Genomic DNA, 13,767 nt, shown 5'->3' with positions numbered 1-13,767 from the left:
TCTTCTCCTGGTGTCGAGTCATTGTTAAGTCATAGATCGTACGAGATCTTTTCCTTTAAGTCATGTTTCATACAACCGCTTCTTGTGAGAACCTTGTATTGGCACCGTTGTCACGTGACAAGCTACCCCCGTTCAAATCCAATCACCCACTGTGAAATCTTCCACCAGAAAAACAAAATTCTCTTTCCCCAGCAGATATCAGGAAAAAATAAGGATAACATTTACACCATCTTCTCTTTAGGACAAATTTCTGTTACTTTGATATTTAATCTTCTTCTACCTCGAATGTTCGAAAGGCTAACGCCAATCTCACCTTCAGGTTTAAGACGATTAAATATGGGCAGCTGTCATACCCCAAATTTGTCCTACCCTTTCGATATTATCTGGCTTAGGCTTTGCATTCATGTATATACCTTCCATTAGGTCATCTAACATAACCCATGCATTCATTAGACAATAACATGGCACTGGGACCAAGGAGTTCCAAAGCCTAGGGCTTAGTATTGAGTTTGAGGTGTGCATGACAATTAAAGTCTGATTCTTCTGAAGCTTCCAGCACTGAAGCGTGAGATCAGGGTTTATTTCCCTATGGTTGACCAATGGTGAGGTTTCACCTGCTGTGTTTGAGCTTGAGAAAGTTTCCAACTAAGGATCATCGAATTAGGTTCTCTCATTAGTGTTTCCCTCAAGGCATTGTGATTTTGCTCTGAGATCATTGTTGAACTACGGTACAAGAGGATGAACTTGAAGATTGCATTGTACTTAAGGCATCATTCGTGTTAACGCTAGTCGCTTGATACACAAGTCTGATTTGAATTGGTGAATTGAATTGAATTAAAGGATTCATTGAAGATCAGGTTGATTAGAGCTGTTCATTGAAATTTGAAGTGGATTTGAGTTCAAAGATAATTAAAGTTATTAAGTATTTGTGGGTGAGGTCTTGAGAAGCAAGTTACTTGAAACTTAAGACAAATGTCATGTAGAAGGATATTCAAGCGTTATGGAAAACACGTTCATTCATTCAAGAATTTTCAAATATTTTCATACAAGATCCATCATTCAAGATCGTCAAAAGCTTATCCAAGATGCACATTATTCCTCATTCAAAATTCATTAAAAGAAAAAGTATCATGTTACAAAAAAGAAGGATGGCAAATATATCAATATCATTACAAAGAATACAAGAAAATCAAGCTTTTGACCTAAAGTTGACTTTTGGTCAACTGTTGACTTTTTGGTCAAACAGTTGACCAAAGTCAACACCTATCCTTGCCCTATCCTGTTTCCAAGTCAGATTCAGTGGTCTCCATCAAGCCATTGCTACTTCAGTTTCATGATCTTACTCCCCATATACACCAATCTCTATGTCTTGCTCATATCCAATGTATGCCTCCAAATAACCACGAGCCTTAACCATTCCACCTCCCAAATTCCAAACCTGTGTGAACCTTGCCAATACACTCAGCCCTGCATACAAAAAGAATAACATCATTACTATTCAAGTTCCACATATTGAATTTGCAGCAAGCTATCAACAAAAGTAGAGGAAAGAAATTGTCATCAGTTCAAACATAAGCAAGTCAGCCTTGCAATATAATTCAAACATTAAAGACCCGCTGCACAATGAACCAATGCTAACATTCTACAAAGATAAGGTTCAAAGTAATAAACCAGACAACACTTTGCAATCACAAACCCCAACTGAACCTTGCAGCAGCACATTACCGAAATCGATCCCTGCATCGTACAAAAATAACCACCTGCATATTAAACCAAATAAACCGGTTTAGAAACCATCTCACAAAACCGATTCAAGCTAACTGTTAACAAAAGGAGTCAGCAAAACCAAACCGGTTCATTAATGAAAAAACAGAAAGAGAAAACAAATTTCTAACAATTCATAGCAGTTCCATTCACAAGCACAGGTACATACACATACACTCACTTGAGTCCATACATTCACCATCAAAATACAAAGAAAAATAAACAAGTTCAGGTCAGCCATACAACTACTAACCAATCTTACACTTAGCCTAGCTTCACTCAATCAACCTATTTTCTAACTGTCAAAACTATATTCCAACTATTTTCCAACCATTGACAGAATTCCAGCTCATCCAAACAGTTATAACCGATTCTAACTGCCATATAACTAACTAGGCCAGCTCACATAACCAGCCTAACAGAAAATCAAACAACCTCTAACTATCCTATAACAACCAAAACAAAAAATAACTAACTCTCAGATCCACCCTCCAATTCATAACCGAAAATCATCATCCTAGGCCCTAATCTCTCTCCCTCTAACTGATTTCACAAATAACACATCTATATAACAGAACCTCCCACCATTTTGTTCTTCTTCACGCCATTTTTCACCTCTTCTCTTCCTACGCCATTCCCTTCATTTTCCTCCCTGAACATTCATCTTCATAACACGCTCATTTTCACCTTCCACAATTCCTCACACACACCATTATCACACTTCTTCTTCACGCCATTTCCACCATTCATCTCTCTCCCTCACCTTCACCAAAGCCCATCATCACCATTGTTGGAGTTTCAACCACTAAAACTCCTTCAATCGAGCAAAACCTCCATCACATCTTCAAATCACCAATCTCATGCTTCCATCTTTCCGCAACTCTCAATCCTTCAAGCCTCACTGATTCTCAACACTCTACCCTAATCTCTCAGAACACATCAATACGACAACAAACTCACACTCTCCCAATATCACTCACTCTCACGCAATACTACAACAACACAGAAGAAATTGCACACGGAAAGAAGAAGAAGAAGAGAAAATCGAAAAAGAAGAAGAGCAGAAAGTATATCGAAGAACAAGAACGATAACGATACCTGGGTAGAAGATCACTCACACATTTATTTCGCGTTCACAGCTAGGAGCTTTCTCTCTGGTTTTTTATCTTCCGTCTTCGATCTTCAACAGGTGAGTCTCCGTTTCCACTCTTCTTTCGTTTCGTTGTGTGAGTTTGAGTGAGATCGAGAAAGAGTGAGAACGAGTCAGATAGAGGAGCTTGTTTCGTTTTGCATACGGTGGCCAGAGAGTTCAATTTCATCAGAGAGGATAGGGCATAGAGGAGAGTGAGAACGGAGTTAGATTATGGTGGAGTTATCGGTGACTCACAGCGGAGACTCTCGCTGGAAATCGTGAGGACGAAAGAGAGAGGGTTGGGTTGAGAAGAAGGTGAATGGTCACACGAAAGAACCCTAATTCCTTTCTCAATTATCCCCTTTTCTTTTCTTTTTTTATTTTATCCAATTAACTGTTTTTTTAAGACTTAATATTTTTTAAAAATAATTTGGATCAAGTCAATCCTTAGTGGGCCTTATCAACGAATTGCTATAGCATACCCCCATCAGGCCCATCATTCCATTCGTGTTTGGCACAAAAATAAACCCGTGGGCCTTCACTGAAATGCTGATTACACTCCCTTATGGCCCATCCTACCACTTTTTGGCCACACTTAGTCTGAAACAAAAAACCTGTTGGGCTATTGATTGGGCCCAGCGCCCACAATTACTCATGCACCACCATATTCAACTTTAAACCCCCCTGACTCTATTAAAATTTGTAGTAAGTACTCTTAGATTAGAACATAGGATTAGTTCCCTTCTTTAGTATGTTAACATTAGGTTTCCTTTGTACATAAACAACACTTAGATTAGAACATAGGATTAGTTCCCTTCTTTCATCCTTTTTTCTTTTCATCCTTTAAAATACTTAATAAACAGAAGATGCGAATCACACGTTACTAATAGTGAGAGAGAAACGAGTGGGATTTATTCCCTAATCTGTTTCTTAATCACTTAGGGGGAGAGAAATGAGTGAGATTCATTCCCTAATCTGTTTCTCGATCACTATATGATGGAAGAGAGATGAGTGGGATCCATTCCTTAATCTGTTTCTCTATCGTTATACACTTTTATGTGATTCAAATCGCAAATAAATTCCCCTTAAAAAATACACAAAAAAACACATAAAACACCTAACAATGGTTCGAATTAAAACAAAGTAGAGAAAGTGGTGAGTGGCCCGGTATTGGGAACTGTTCATCACTTATCTACCCTAAAAGACACAAACCAATCTCTTTTTCTTCTTTCTTAAGGGCATTGTTATTTCCGCTTGAACGCATCGTAGGCGACCCCTTATGCAAGAGCACGAACGTTAACTCCGCCCAACTAAAAAACACAAAAACAAACAGAAAATCTTGAGCCGAGCTACGGTAACTCTGATTCCTGAAAAGGATACGTAGGCAGCGGGGTAGGGCCCGTGCGAGTACAATTCTTTATTTTCCCTACATTTTGCATTCATTCACATATAGACATAGACATAGTACACACCCTTTAGATAGAAACAAACATAGGTGGATACCATCGAGTATGATGGGCGTGAGGGGTGCTAGCACCTTCCCCTTGCGTAATCGACTCCCGTACCTAGATTCTCTGGTCGCAAGACCCTGTTCCTTCCTTTTTTAGGTTTCCTGGTATTCCTTTCCCTTATGGGATAAATATATTAGTGGCGACTCTGTTCATTTTTCGTGAGCGTGCGACAAACCTCAACTACCATCTCGCCATTAATCGAAGATAGCACAAGACCCAACTTTTCAACACATTCAGCAGCAATAAAACAATGAGTAGCACCAGTATCGATAATAGTAGTTAAAGGCATACTATTGATGAAGCAAGTACCTCTAATGAGTCTGTCCTCAATGCTGGTCTGAGTACCAGCCAATGCGAACACCTTACCACCAGTTTGTGCCTTCTTTGGTTTCTGACACTGACTTCCAATGTGTCCTTCTTCGCTGCAGTTAAAACAAACCACTTCTTTATGTCTGCATTCAAACATCATATGACCAGTCTTGCCACAACGGAAACACTTCTTAACGTCATCAGTGTAGTAAGTACTCTTATGACCAGCCTTCCCACATTTAAAACACATAATCGGAGCAGGAGCACCTCCCCCACTTGTTCTCTGGCCCGGAGCAGCTCTCTGTTTGCCCTTTCCAGCTGGAGTGTCATAAGGCTTGCCACGTTGCTGATTCTGCTTACCTCTTCTATCACTGACAATCTTATAGTGAGCAGCATTATCTTCCTCAAAAATTCTGCAGCTGTCTACCAAGTTAGGGAAAACGTGGATCTGCTAATACCCTATAGCCTTCTTGATCTCAGAGCGTAACCCATTTTCAAACTTAACGCATTTTGAAAACTCTGCACCCTCTCCATCATAGTACGGATAAAATTTGGCCAATTCAATGAACTTAGCAACATAGTCAGTCACTGACATGTTCCCTTGTTTCAATTCGTGGAACTCAATTTCCTTCTTACCACGGACACTCTCAGGATAATACTTTCTCATAAATTCCCTTCGGAACACATCCCAAGTGATCTCTTCACCTGCAGCTTCTAGTCTCTGACGTGTTGCTAGCCACTAGTCGTCAGCTTCGACTGCTAGCATATGCGTCCCATAGCGAACTTTTTGAGCCTGAGTACAATCCATTACACGGAAGATCCTCTCGATTTCTTTCAACCACTCTAAGTCTCCATCGGGGTCATGCTTGCCTTTGAAGACCGGCGGGTTCTCCCTCTGTAAGGTAGCCAAACTGCGAGATCCAGCATTCTCATCAGCGTTAGGTTGATGTTCCAGAGCTTGAGCCATAGCCTCCAAAGTGTTAGAACAAGATTTGTTCTGATCAATATTCTTAGTTTTGATGATAACAAGGATATGAATTTTGTATGAGATAATGTGGTACTTTAATACACTGCAATTTCCCTTTCAGGAAATATATAAAGAGTATGCACAAATCAGCGCTCAGAAGCTTTGACTCGGAAGGTTCAGCATGCAACATCAGAACATGGTCTGGCGAGACATCAGAAGATGGTCAAAGCAGAATCAGAACATGGGTCTATGGAAGCATCAGAAGAACTTGAGTTCAGAAGCAGAAGCACTGAAGCTCTCATGGTATCACGCTTAGAAGCACTTCAAGGTCAGAAGACAAGAAGATGCTCTGCACCAAGCTGTTTGACTCTGATGATTTTCAAACGTTGTATACATAAACATCAGATCAGAAGCAAGTACAAGATGGCAGGCTACACTGACTGACAAAAGGAACGTTAGAAGCTATTAAAGGCAACGTCAGTAGACACAGCGTAAACAAGGCTCGAGGTAGTTGACAAAAGTGTGAAACATTAAATGCAATGCTGTACGGAATACGCAAAGCATTAAATGCTCCCAACGGTCATCTTCTCAAGTGCCTATAAATATGAAGTTCTGATGAGAAGCAAGGTTACCAATTCTGAACGAACTTATTCTGAAAAACTTGCTGAAATGCTGTTCAAATCAAAACTCACAAACTTCATCTTCATCAAAGCTCACTACATTGTTGTTGTAATATATTAGTGAGATTAAGCTTAAACTTTAAGAGAAATATCATTGTTGTGATTAAAGCTTTTCAGAAGCATTGTAATACTCTTAGAATTGATTACATTAATTTGTTAGTAACTAGAGTGATCAAGTGTGATCAGGATACTCTAGGAAGTCTTAGCTTGTGTCTAAGCAGTTGTAACTAGAGTGATCACGTGGTGGTCAGGATACTCTAGAAAGTCTTAGCTTGTGTCTAAGCATTTGTTCCTAGAGTGATCAGGTTGTGATCAGGATACTCTAGAAGACTTAGTCGTGGGCTAAGTGGAAAACCATTGTAATCTGTTGAGATTAGTGGATTAAATCCTCAGGTGAGGTAAATCACTCCAAGGGGGTGGACTGGAGTAGTTTAGTTAACAATGAACCAGGATAAAAATAACCGTGCAAATTGTTTTTATCGTTCAAGTTTTTAGACTACACTTATTCAAACCCCCCCCCCCTTTCTAAGTGTTTTTCTATCCTTCAATTGGCATCAGAGCGCCGGTTCTAAGGTGCAAGCACTTAACCGTGTTTAGAAAAGATTCAGGAAGAGAAAAACGCTTCAGTAAAAGATGGCTGGTGAAACTCCAACAAACCCACCTGCATCTACATATGGCTCTGCTGAGCAATATAATGGTAACAATGGTTATACTAGACCACCAGTATTTGATGGTGAAAACTTTGAATACTGGAAAGATAAACTAGAAAGTTACTTTCTTGGTCTAGATGGTGAACTATGGGATCTTCTGATGGATGGTTACAAACATCCAGTAAAAGCTAGTGGCGTAAAGCTTACAAGGCAAGAAATGGATGGTGATCAAAAGAAGCTTTTCAAGAATCATCATAAATGTAGGACTGTTTTGTTGAATGCTATCTCTCATGCTGAGTATGAGAAGATATCTAACAGGGAAACGACCTATGATATATATGAGTCATTGAAAATGACCCATGAGGGAAATGCTCAAGTCAAGGAGACTAAAGCTCTTGCTCTAATCCAGAAATATGAAGCCTTCAAGATGGAGGATGATGAAGATATTGAGAAGATGTTCTCAAGATTTCAAACTCTAACTGCTGGATTGAGAGTTCTGGATAAAGGCTACACCAAGGCTGATCATGTAAAGAAGATCATCAGAAGCTTACCCAGAAGATGGGGTCCAACGGTGACTGCATTCAAGATTGCCAAGAATCTGAATGAAGTTTCTTTGGAAGAGCTTATCAGTTCCTTGGGAAGCCATGAAATAGAGCTGGATGCAAACGAGCCTCAAAAGAAAGGTAAGTCTATTGCATTAAAATCTAATTTTAAAAAATGCACTAACGCTTTTCAGGCCAAAGAAGAAGATCCTGAAGAATCAGAATCTGAAGAAGAAGATGAAATGTCCATGATCACCAGAATGGTAAACCAACTCTGGAAAAGCAAGCAAAGGAAGTTCAGAGGCGTCAGAAGTTCAAAGAGATTTAAACGAGGAGAATCTTCTGGTGACAGAAGATCTGACAAGAAGAAGGTTGTCTGCTATGAGTGCAATGAGCCTGGACACTACAAGAACGAGTGTCCAAAACTTCAGAAGGAGAATCCCAAGAAGAAGTTTCATAAGAAGAAAGGTCTTATGGCAACATGGGATGATTCTGAATCAGAATCAGAATCAGACTCTGAAGGAGAGCAAGCCAACTTCGCGCTGATGGCTACAGGAGATGATGGATCAGAATCTACATCAGAATCAGATTCTAAAGAGGTATTTTCTGAACTATCTAGAGAAGAGTTAGTTTCCAGTTTAACAGAACTTCTGGAACTCAAGGCTCATCTTAGTATCAAATATAAAAAGCTGAAGAAGCAGTTTGAATTTGAAACTAAGAAGCTGGAAGTGGAAAATTCTGATCTGAAGGAAAAAATTTTAAATGTATCCAAAGATAGTGGATCTCCTTCTGAAACAGAAAAATCCATTCCAAGTCTCAATCATATTCTGAAAGAATATGACTCGAGCTTCAGAAAGTTCTTATCTAGAAGTATTGGCAGAAGTCATCTTGCTTCTATGATATATGGTGTTTCTGGAAACAGAAGGTTTGGCTTTGGCTATGAGGGTGATACCGCACATAAATTTGAACCTGTTGATGATCTGAAGATCACATACAAGCCATTGTATGATCAATTCAAATATGGCCATGCACATGATATTAGGCTCACTTCACATGCACAGAGCTTTAACACTGTTCACACTAAAAAGCATGTGACACATCCTAAGAAATATCATGCTGACAAACCTAAAGAATATCATGTTGTTCCTCCTGTTAAATATTATGCTAAACCCAAGTTCAATCAGAACTTGAGGAGAACTAACAAGAAAGGACCCAAGAAATTGTGGGTACCTAAGGAGAAGATAATTTCTGTTGCAGATATCCTTGGCTGCAAAGAGGACAAAAAGCAAAATGTCATGGTACCTGGACTCTGGATGCTCGCGACACATGACGGGAAGAAGGTCTACATTCCAAGACCTGGTGCTTAAACCAGGTGGAGAAGTCAAGTTTGGAGGAGATCAGAAGGGCAAAATCATTGGCTCTAGAACCATAAGTCTTGGTAACTCTCCTTCCATAACTAATGTACTTCTTGTAGAAGGATTAACGCATAACTTATTGTCCATAAGTCAATTAAGTGACAATGGTTATGATGTAATGTTCAATCAAAAGTCTTGCAAGGCTGTAAGTCAGAAGGATGGCTCAATCCTATTTACAAGCAAGAGAAAGAACAAAATTTATAAGATTGATCTTTCAGATCTTGAGAAGCAGAAGGTGACTTGCCTTATGTCTGTTTCTGAAGAGCAATGGGTCTGGCACAGAAGATTAGGACATGCTAGTTTGAGAAAGATTTCTCAGATTAACAAACTAAAACTGGTCAGAGGACTCCCTAATCTGAAATACGAATCAGATGCTCTTTGTGAAGCATGTCAGAAGGGCAAGTTCTCCAAACCTGCATTCAAGTCTAAGAATGTTGTTTCTTCCTCAAGGCCAATAGAACTCTTGCACATTGATCTGTTTGGCCCAGTCAAAACAGCATCTGTCATAGGGAAGAAATATGGATTAGTCATCGTAGATGATTATAGCCGCTGGACATGGGTAAAGTTCTTAAGACACAAGGATGAGTATCATTTAGTGTTCTTTGAATTCTGCACTCAAATCCAATCTGATAAGGAGTGCAAGATCATAAAGGTCAGAAGTGATCATGGTGGCGAATTTGAGAACAGATTCTTTGAGGAGTTCTTCAAAGAAAATGGTATTGCCCATGATTTCTCTTGCCCTAGAAGTCCACAACAAAATGGAGTTGTAGAGCAAAATAATAGGACTCTTCAAGAAATGGCCAGAACCATGATCAATGAAACCAATATGGCTAAACACTTCTGGACAGAAGCAATAAACACTGCGTGTTATATTCAGAATAGAATCTCTATAAGACCTATTCTAAATAAGACTCCTTATGAATTGTGGAAGAACAGAAAGCCCAACATTTCATATTTTCATCCTTTTGGATGTGTGTGTTTTATTCTGAATACTAAAGATCATATTGGTAAGTTTGATTCTAAAGCACAAAAGTGTTTCCTTCTTGGATATTCTGAACGCTCTAAAGGCTACAGAGTATACAATACTAAAACATTGACTGTAGAAGAATCAATCAATATCAGGTTTGATGATAAGCTTGGTCTTGAAAAACCAAAGTAGCTTGAGAATTTTGCAGATATAGATATTGATATATCAGAAGCTGTAGAACCAAGAAGCAAAGCTGCAGAAGCTGGAAGTCTCAGAAGCAATGGATCAGAAGATCATGTTGCTGCATCTTTAGAGAATCTCAGGATTTCTGAAGAACCAACAGTCAGAAGATCATCTAGACTTGCTTTAGCTCACTCAGAAGATGTGATTCTTGGGAAGAAAGATGATCCCATCAGAACAAGGGCATTCCTTAAGAACAATGCAGACTGTCAATTAGGTCTTGTTTCTTTGATCGAACCAACTTCTGTTGATCAAGCTCTAGAAGATCCAGACTGGATAATTGCCATGCAAGAAGAACTCAATCATTTTACAAGGAATGATGTATGGGACTTGGTTCCTAGACCAAAAGGATTTAACATCATCGGCACTAAGTGGGTGTTCAGAACCAAGCTAAGCGAGAAGGGAGAAGTGGTAAGAAACAAAGCCAGACTGGTTGCTCAGGGCTATAGTCAGCAAGAAGGGATAGACTACACAGAAACCTTTGCACCAGTGGCCAGGTTAGAATCTATTCGTCTATTAATCACTTTTGCCACTCAACACAACATCACTCTTTATCAGATGGATGTCAAGAGTGCCTTCTTAAATGGTTATATAGATGAAGAAGTTTATGCCCATCAACCTCCTGGTTTTGAAGACTCCAAGTCTCCAAATCATGTTTTTAAATTAAAGAAATCATTATACGGATTGAAGCAAGCTCCTAGAGCTTGGTATGAACATTTAAGTTCCTTCCTTCTGGAAAATGGTTTCACTAGAGGAAAAGTGGACACTAATCTCTTTTGTAAAACCTTTAAAAAGGATATTTTAATTTGTCAAATATATGTTGATGATATCATCTTTGGAACATCTAATGCTACACTTGGAAAGGAGTTTGCTGAGTCTATGCAGGCTGAATTTGAAATGAGCATGATGGGAGAACTCAAGTATTTCCTTGGGATTCAAATCAACCAGGCTTCTGATGGAACCTATGTTCATCAAACGAAGTATGTGAAAGAACTTCTGAAGAAGTTTAATCTTTCTGAAAGCAAAGAAGCCAAAACTCCTATGCATCCAACATGTGTCCTAGGTAAGGATGAGGTAAGTAAGAAGGTAGATCAGAAGTTGTATAGAGGTATGATTGGATCTCTTCTATACCTAACTGCTTCTAGACCTGACATTCTCTTCAGTGTTTGTTTGTGTGCTAGATTCCAATCAGATCCGAGAGAATCTCATTTAACTGCGGTTAAGAGAATTCTGAGGTATCTGAAAGGTACTACTAATGTTGGTTTAGTTTACAGAAGATCCAAAGAATACAACTTAGTAGGATTCTGTGATGCTGACTATGCTGGAGATAGAATTGAAAGGAAGAGCACTTCTGGAAGTTGTCAATTTCTTGGAAGTCATCTGATCTCATGGTACAACAAGAAGCAAGCTACAATTGCCCTCTCAGCAACAAAAGCAGAATATGTTGCTGCTGCTGGTTGTAGCACACAAATGCTCTGGATGAGAAGTCAGCTAGAAGATTATCAGATATATGAGAGTAACATTCCTATCTTTTGTGATAATACTTCTGCTATATGTTTATCAAAGAATCCTATCTTACATTCAAAAGCTAAACATATTGAGATTAAACATCATTTCATAAGGGACTATGTTCAGAAGGGTGTTATATCTTTAAACTTTGTGGATACAGACCATCAATGGGCTGATATCTTTACAAAACCCCTTGCTGAAGATAGGTTTAAGTTCATTCTGAAGAATATCAGTATGGATTTATGCCCAGAATGAGAAGATGAGAAGATCTTATGTATGGTTAAGTTCTGAAATGTGATTGGATTAGTCTTTTATAAGAAATTCTGATTTTAATCAATTAGAAGTAGTGATTCTGTTATTACTAACGTTTCATTGTCTAAGTTGATTCAGAATCTCTTTAAAAGTAAAACAGCTGTAACCGGCTTTCCAGATGGTAAACACGTGTTCACTATTTCTGGACAAGCATGCGTGCAGTTGAGGGGACGTACTTAGGTAACTGTGCTAATCACTTCTTTTGTCATAATTATCTCTCCTCACATCACGTAACATTAAATGCTATCCATCATTTCTTTTTATTTCTTTTCTTTTATATTCTTCAAACGTTTCTTTTCCCTCTTATATCTCTCTCTCTCTCTCTCTCTCTCTCTCTCTCTCTCTCTCTCTCTCTCTCTCATTCTCTGCATTTCGCATAAACCCTAGTTTATTCATCTTCAACCTAGCATTCACCATGAATCCTTCTTCAAATTCCTCTCAATAAGCATTCAACAGACAAGAGGTTACTCCACTGAAAACTTGCTCCATTCCATCAGAAATGGATGTTCTGTGTGAGTCTCCGGTGGACGTTGATGACTTGGGCGCTTTTGGATTCAAACCAGATGCAGAGTCTAAAGCTCAAGGGTGGTCGAACTATTTGAATAAGAAGGTTGGAAGGGCTGATTGGTTCCAGGTTGAGAAACAAATCTCGGGGGTCACCGACATTGATTTCAAGACGGATCTCACAAGAGACTCAAGATTCCAAGAAGTCTCAAGTCAGATCTCTTCTTTGATGCTGTTATCAACATTTATCCAAAGGAAGAAGACTTTCTTGAGATATTGGATGAAGTTAAGCATCATGTACTTGACTTCTATGTTAAGGGAAAGCCCCGTTTGAGACATTAGCTCTCTTCCTGTGAACTGTCTCTCACTTCCTCCTTGGATTCATGTATTCTCTTCCCGTAGAGCTTCTCGTCTGGACAGACATGCAGAGTTTCAAGCTTTCATGGCTAGACAAACTGAGAACAACGCAGGGATTCAATGAAAAGTTATTCTGTTTCTTTCCTTTTGTCTTTTACTTTACATCTAAATCTTTTATATTTTTTTGATGTTATGACAAAAAGGGGGAGAAATATGTGATAAATGATCTGATTAATATTATCAGTTACCGGGTAAAAAGGCCACACATTACTAACAGAACTTGCAAAGTTCTATACTTTAAGTTTTGTTGTTGCAGGAATTGAAGATCATCTTTTAAAAGCTCACCATAAGAAGCAACAAGATGAGGAAAATCAATTCTATAAAGAATCAAGCTCTTGGTTTCTTGAAGCAAGCTGAGTGCTATGAAGCTTCAGAATCAGAAGCAAGAAGGAAGAATGTTCAGATATTCTGATGATAGAATATGCTCTGAAACATTATGTCTATTTGTTCTGATACATATTATGTGGCTCTGATACACATTCTATGTTCTGACTCATTCATGCTGACTTTTGTCGTTTAGTATTGTTCTGTAACATTTCAGGATGTAGTGATGCTCTGATGATGCTCTGGTACATTCAACAATGTTCTGATACAATCTAGCATGAAGTTATGTAAGAAGAAATTCAAGCTCTGAAGCTGTCCTAATGGAAGCAAGAGTCAGAAGCTGTGAATGTTCTGAAGATCAATGAAATTCAAGTTCTGAAGCTGTCCGATGGAAGCAGGAGTCAGAAGCTGTGAATGTTCTGAAGATCAAAGAAATTCAAGTTCTGAAGCTGTCCGATGGAAGCAGAAATAAGAAGTTGTGGATGTTCTGAGGATCTAAAGAAATTCAAGTTCTGAAGCTGTCT

At 38.8% G+C, this 13,767-nt stretch overlaps 1 protein-coding gene across 1 annotated transcript; it reads right to left on the bottom strand.

Annotated features, from left to right (window-relative positions):
• Positions 1-1,339: 1,339 nt before the first annotated feature.
• LOC131604888 (uncharacterized) lies at positions 1,340-5,383 on the bottom strand. Its single transcript, XM_058877303.1, has 4 exons — positions 5,175-5,383; positions 4,583-5,087; positions 1,614-1,737; positions 1,340-1,467 (listed from the first exon to the last, which is right to left on the bottom strand). The coding sequence occupies exons 1-4, from the start codon at positions 5,381-5,383 to the stop codon at positions 1,340-1,342; spliced, it is 966 nt and encodes a 321-aa protein (XP_058733286.1).
• Between the last annotated feature and the right edge of the window lie 8,384 nt (positions 5,384-13,767).

The sequence above is a fragment of the Vicia villosa genome, linkage group LG5 (assembly GCF_029867415.1).
Source record: "Vicia villosa cultivar HV-30 ecotype Madison, WI linkage group LG5, Vvil1.0, whole genome shotgun sequence".
In the NCBI taxonomy this organism is placed as follows: domain Eukaryota; kingdom Viridiplantae; phylum Streptophyta; class Magnoliopsida; order Fabales; family Fabaceae; genus Vicia; species Vicia villosa.
This window is presented reverse-complemented; position numbering and strand designations above follow the sequence as displayed.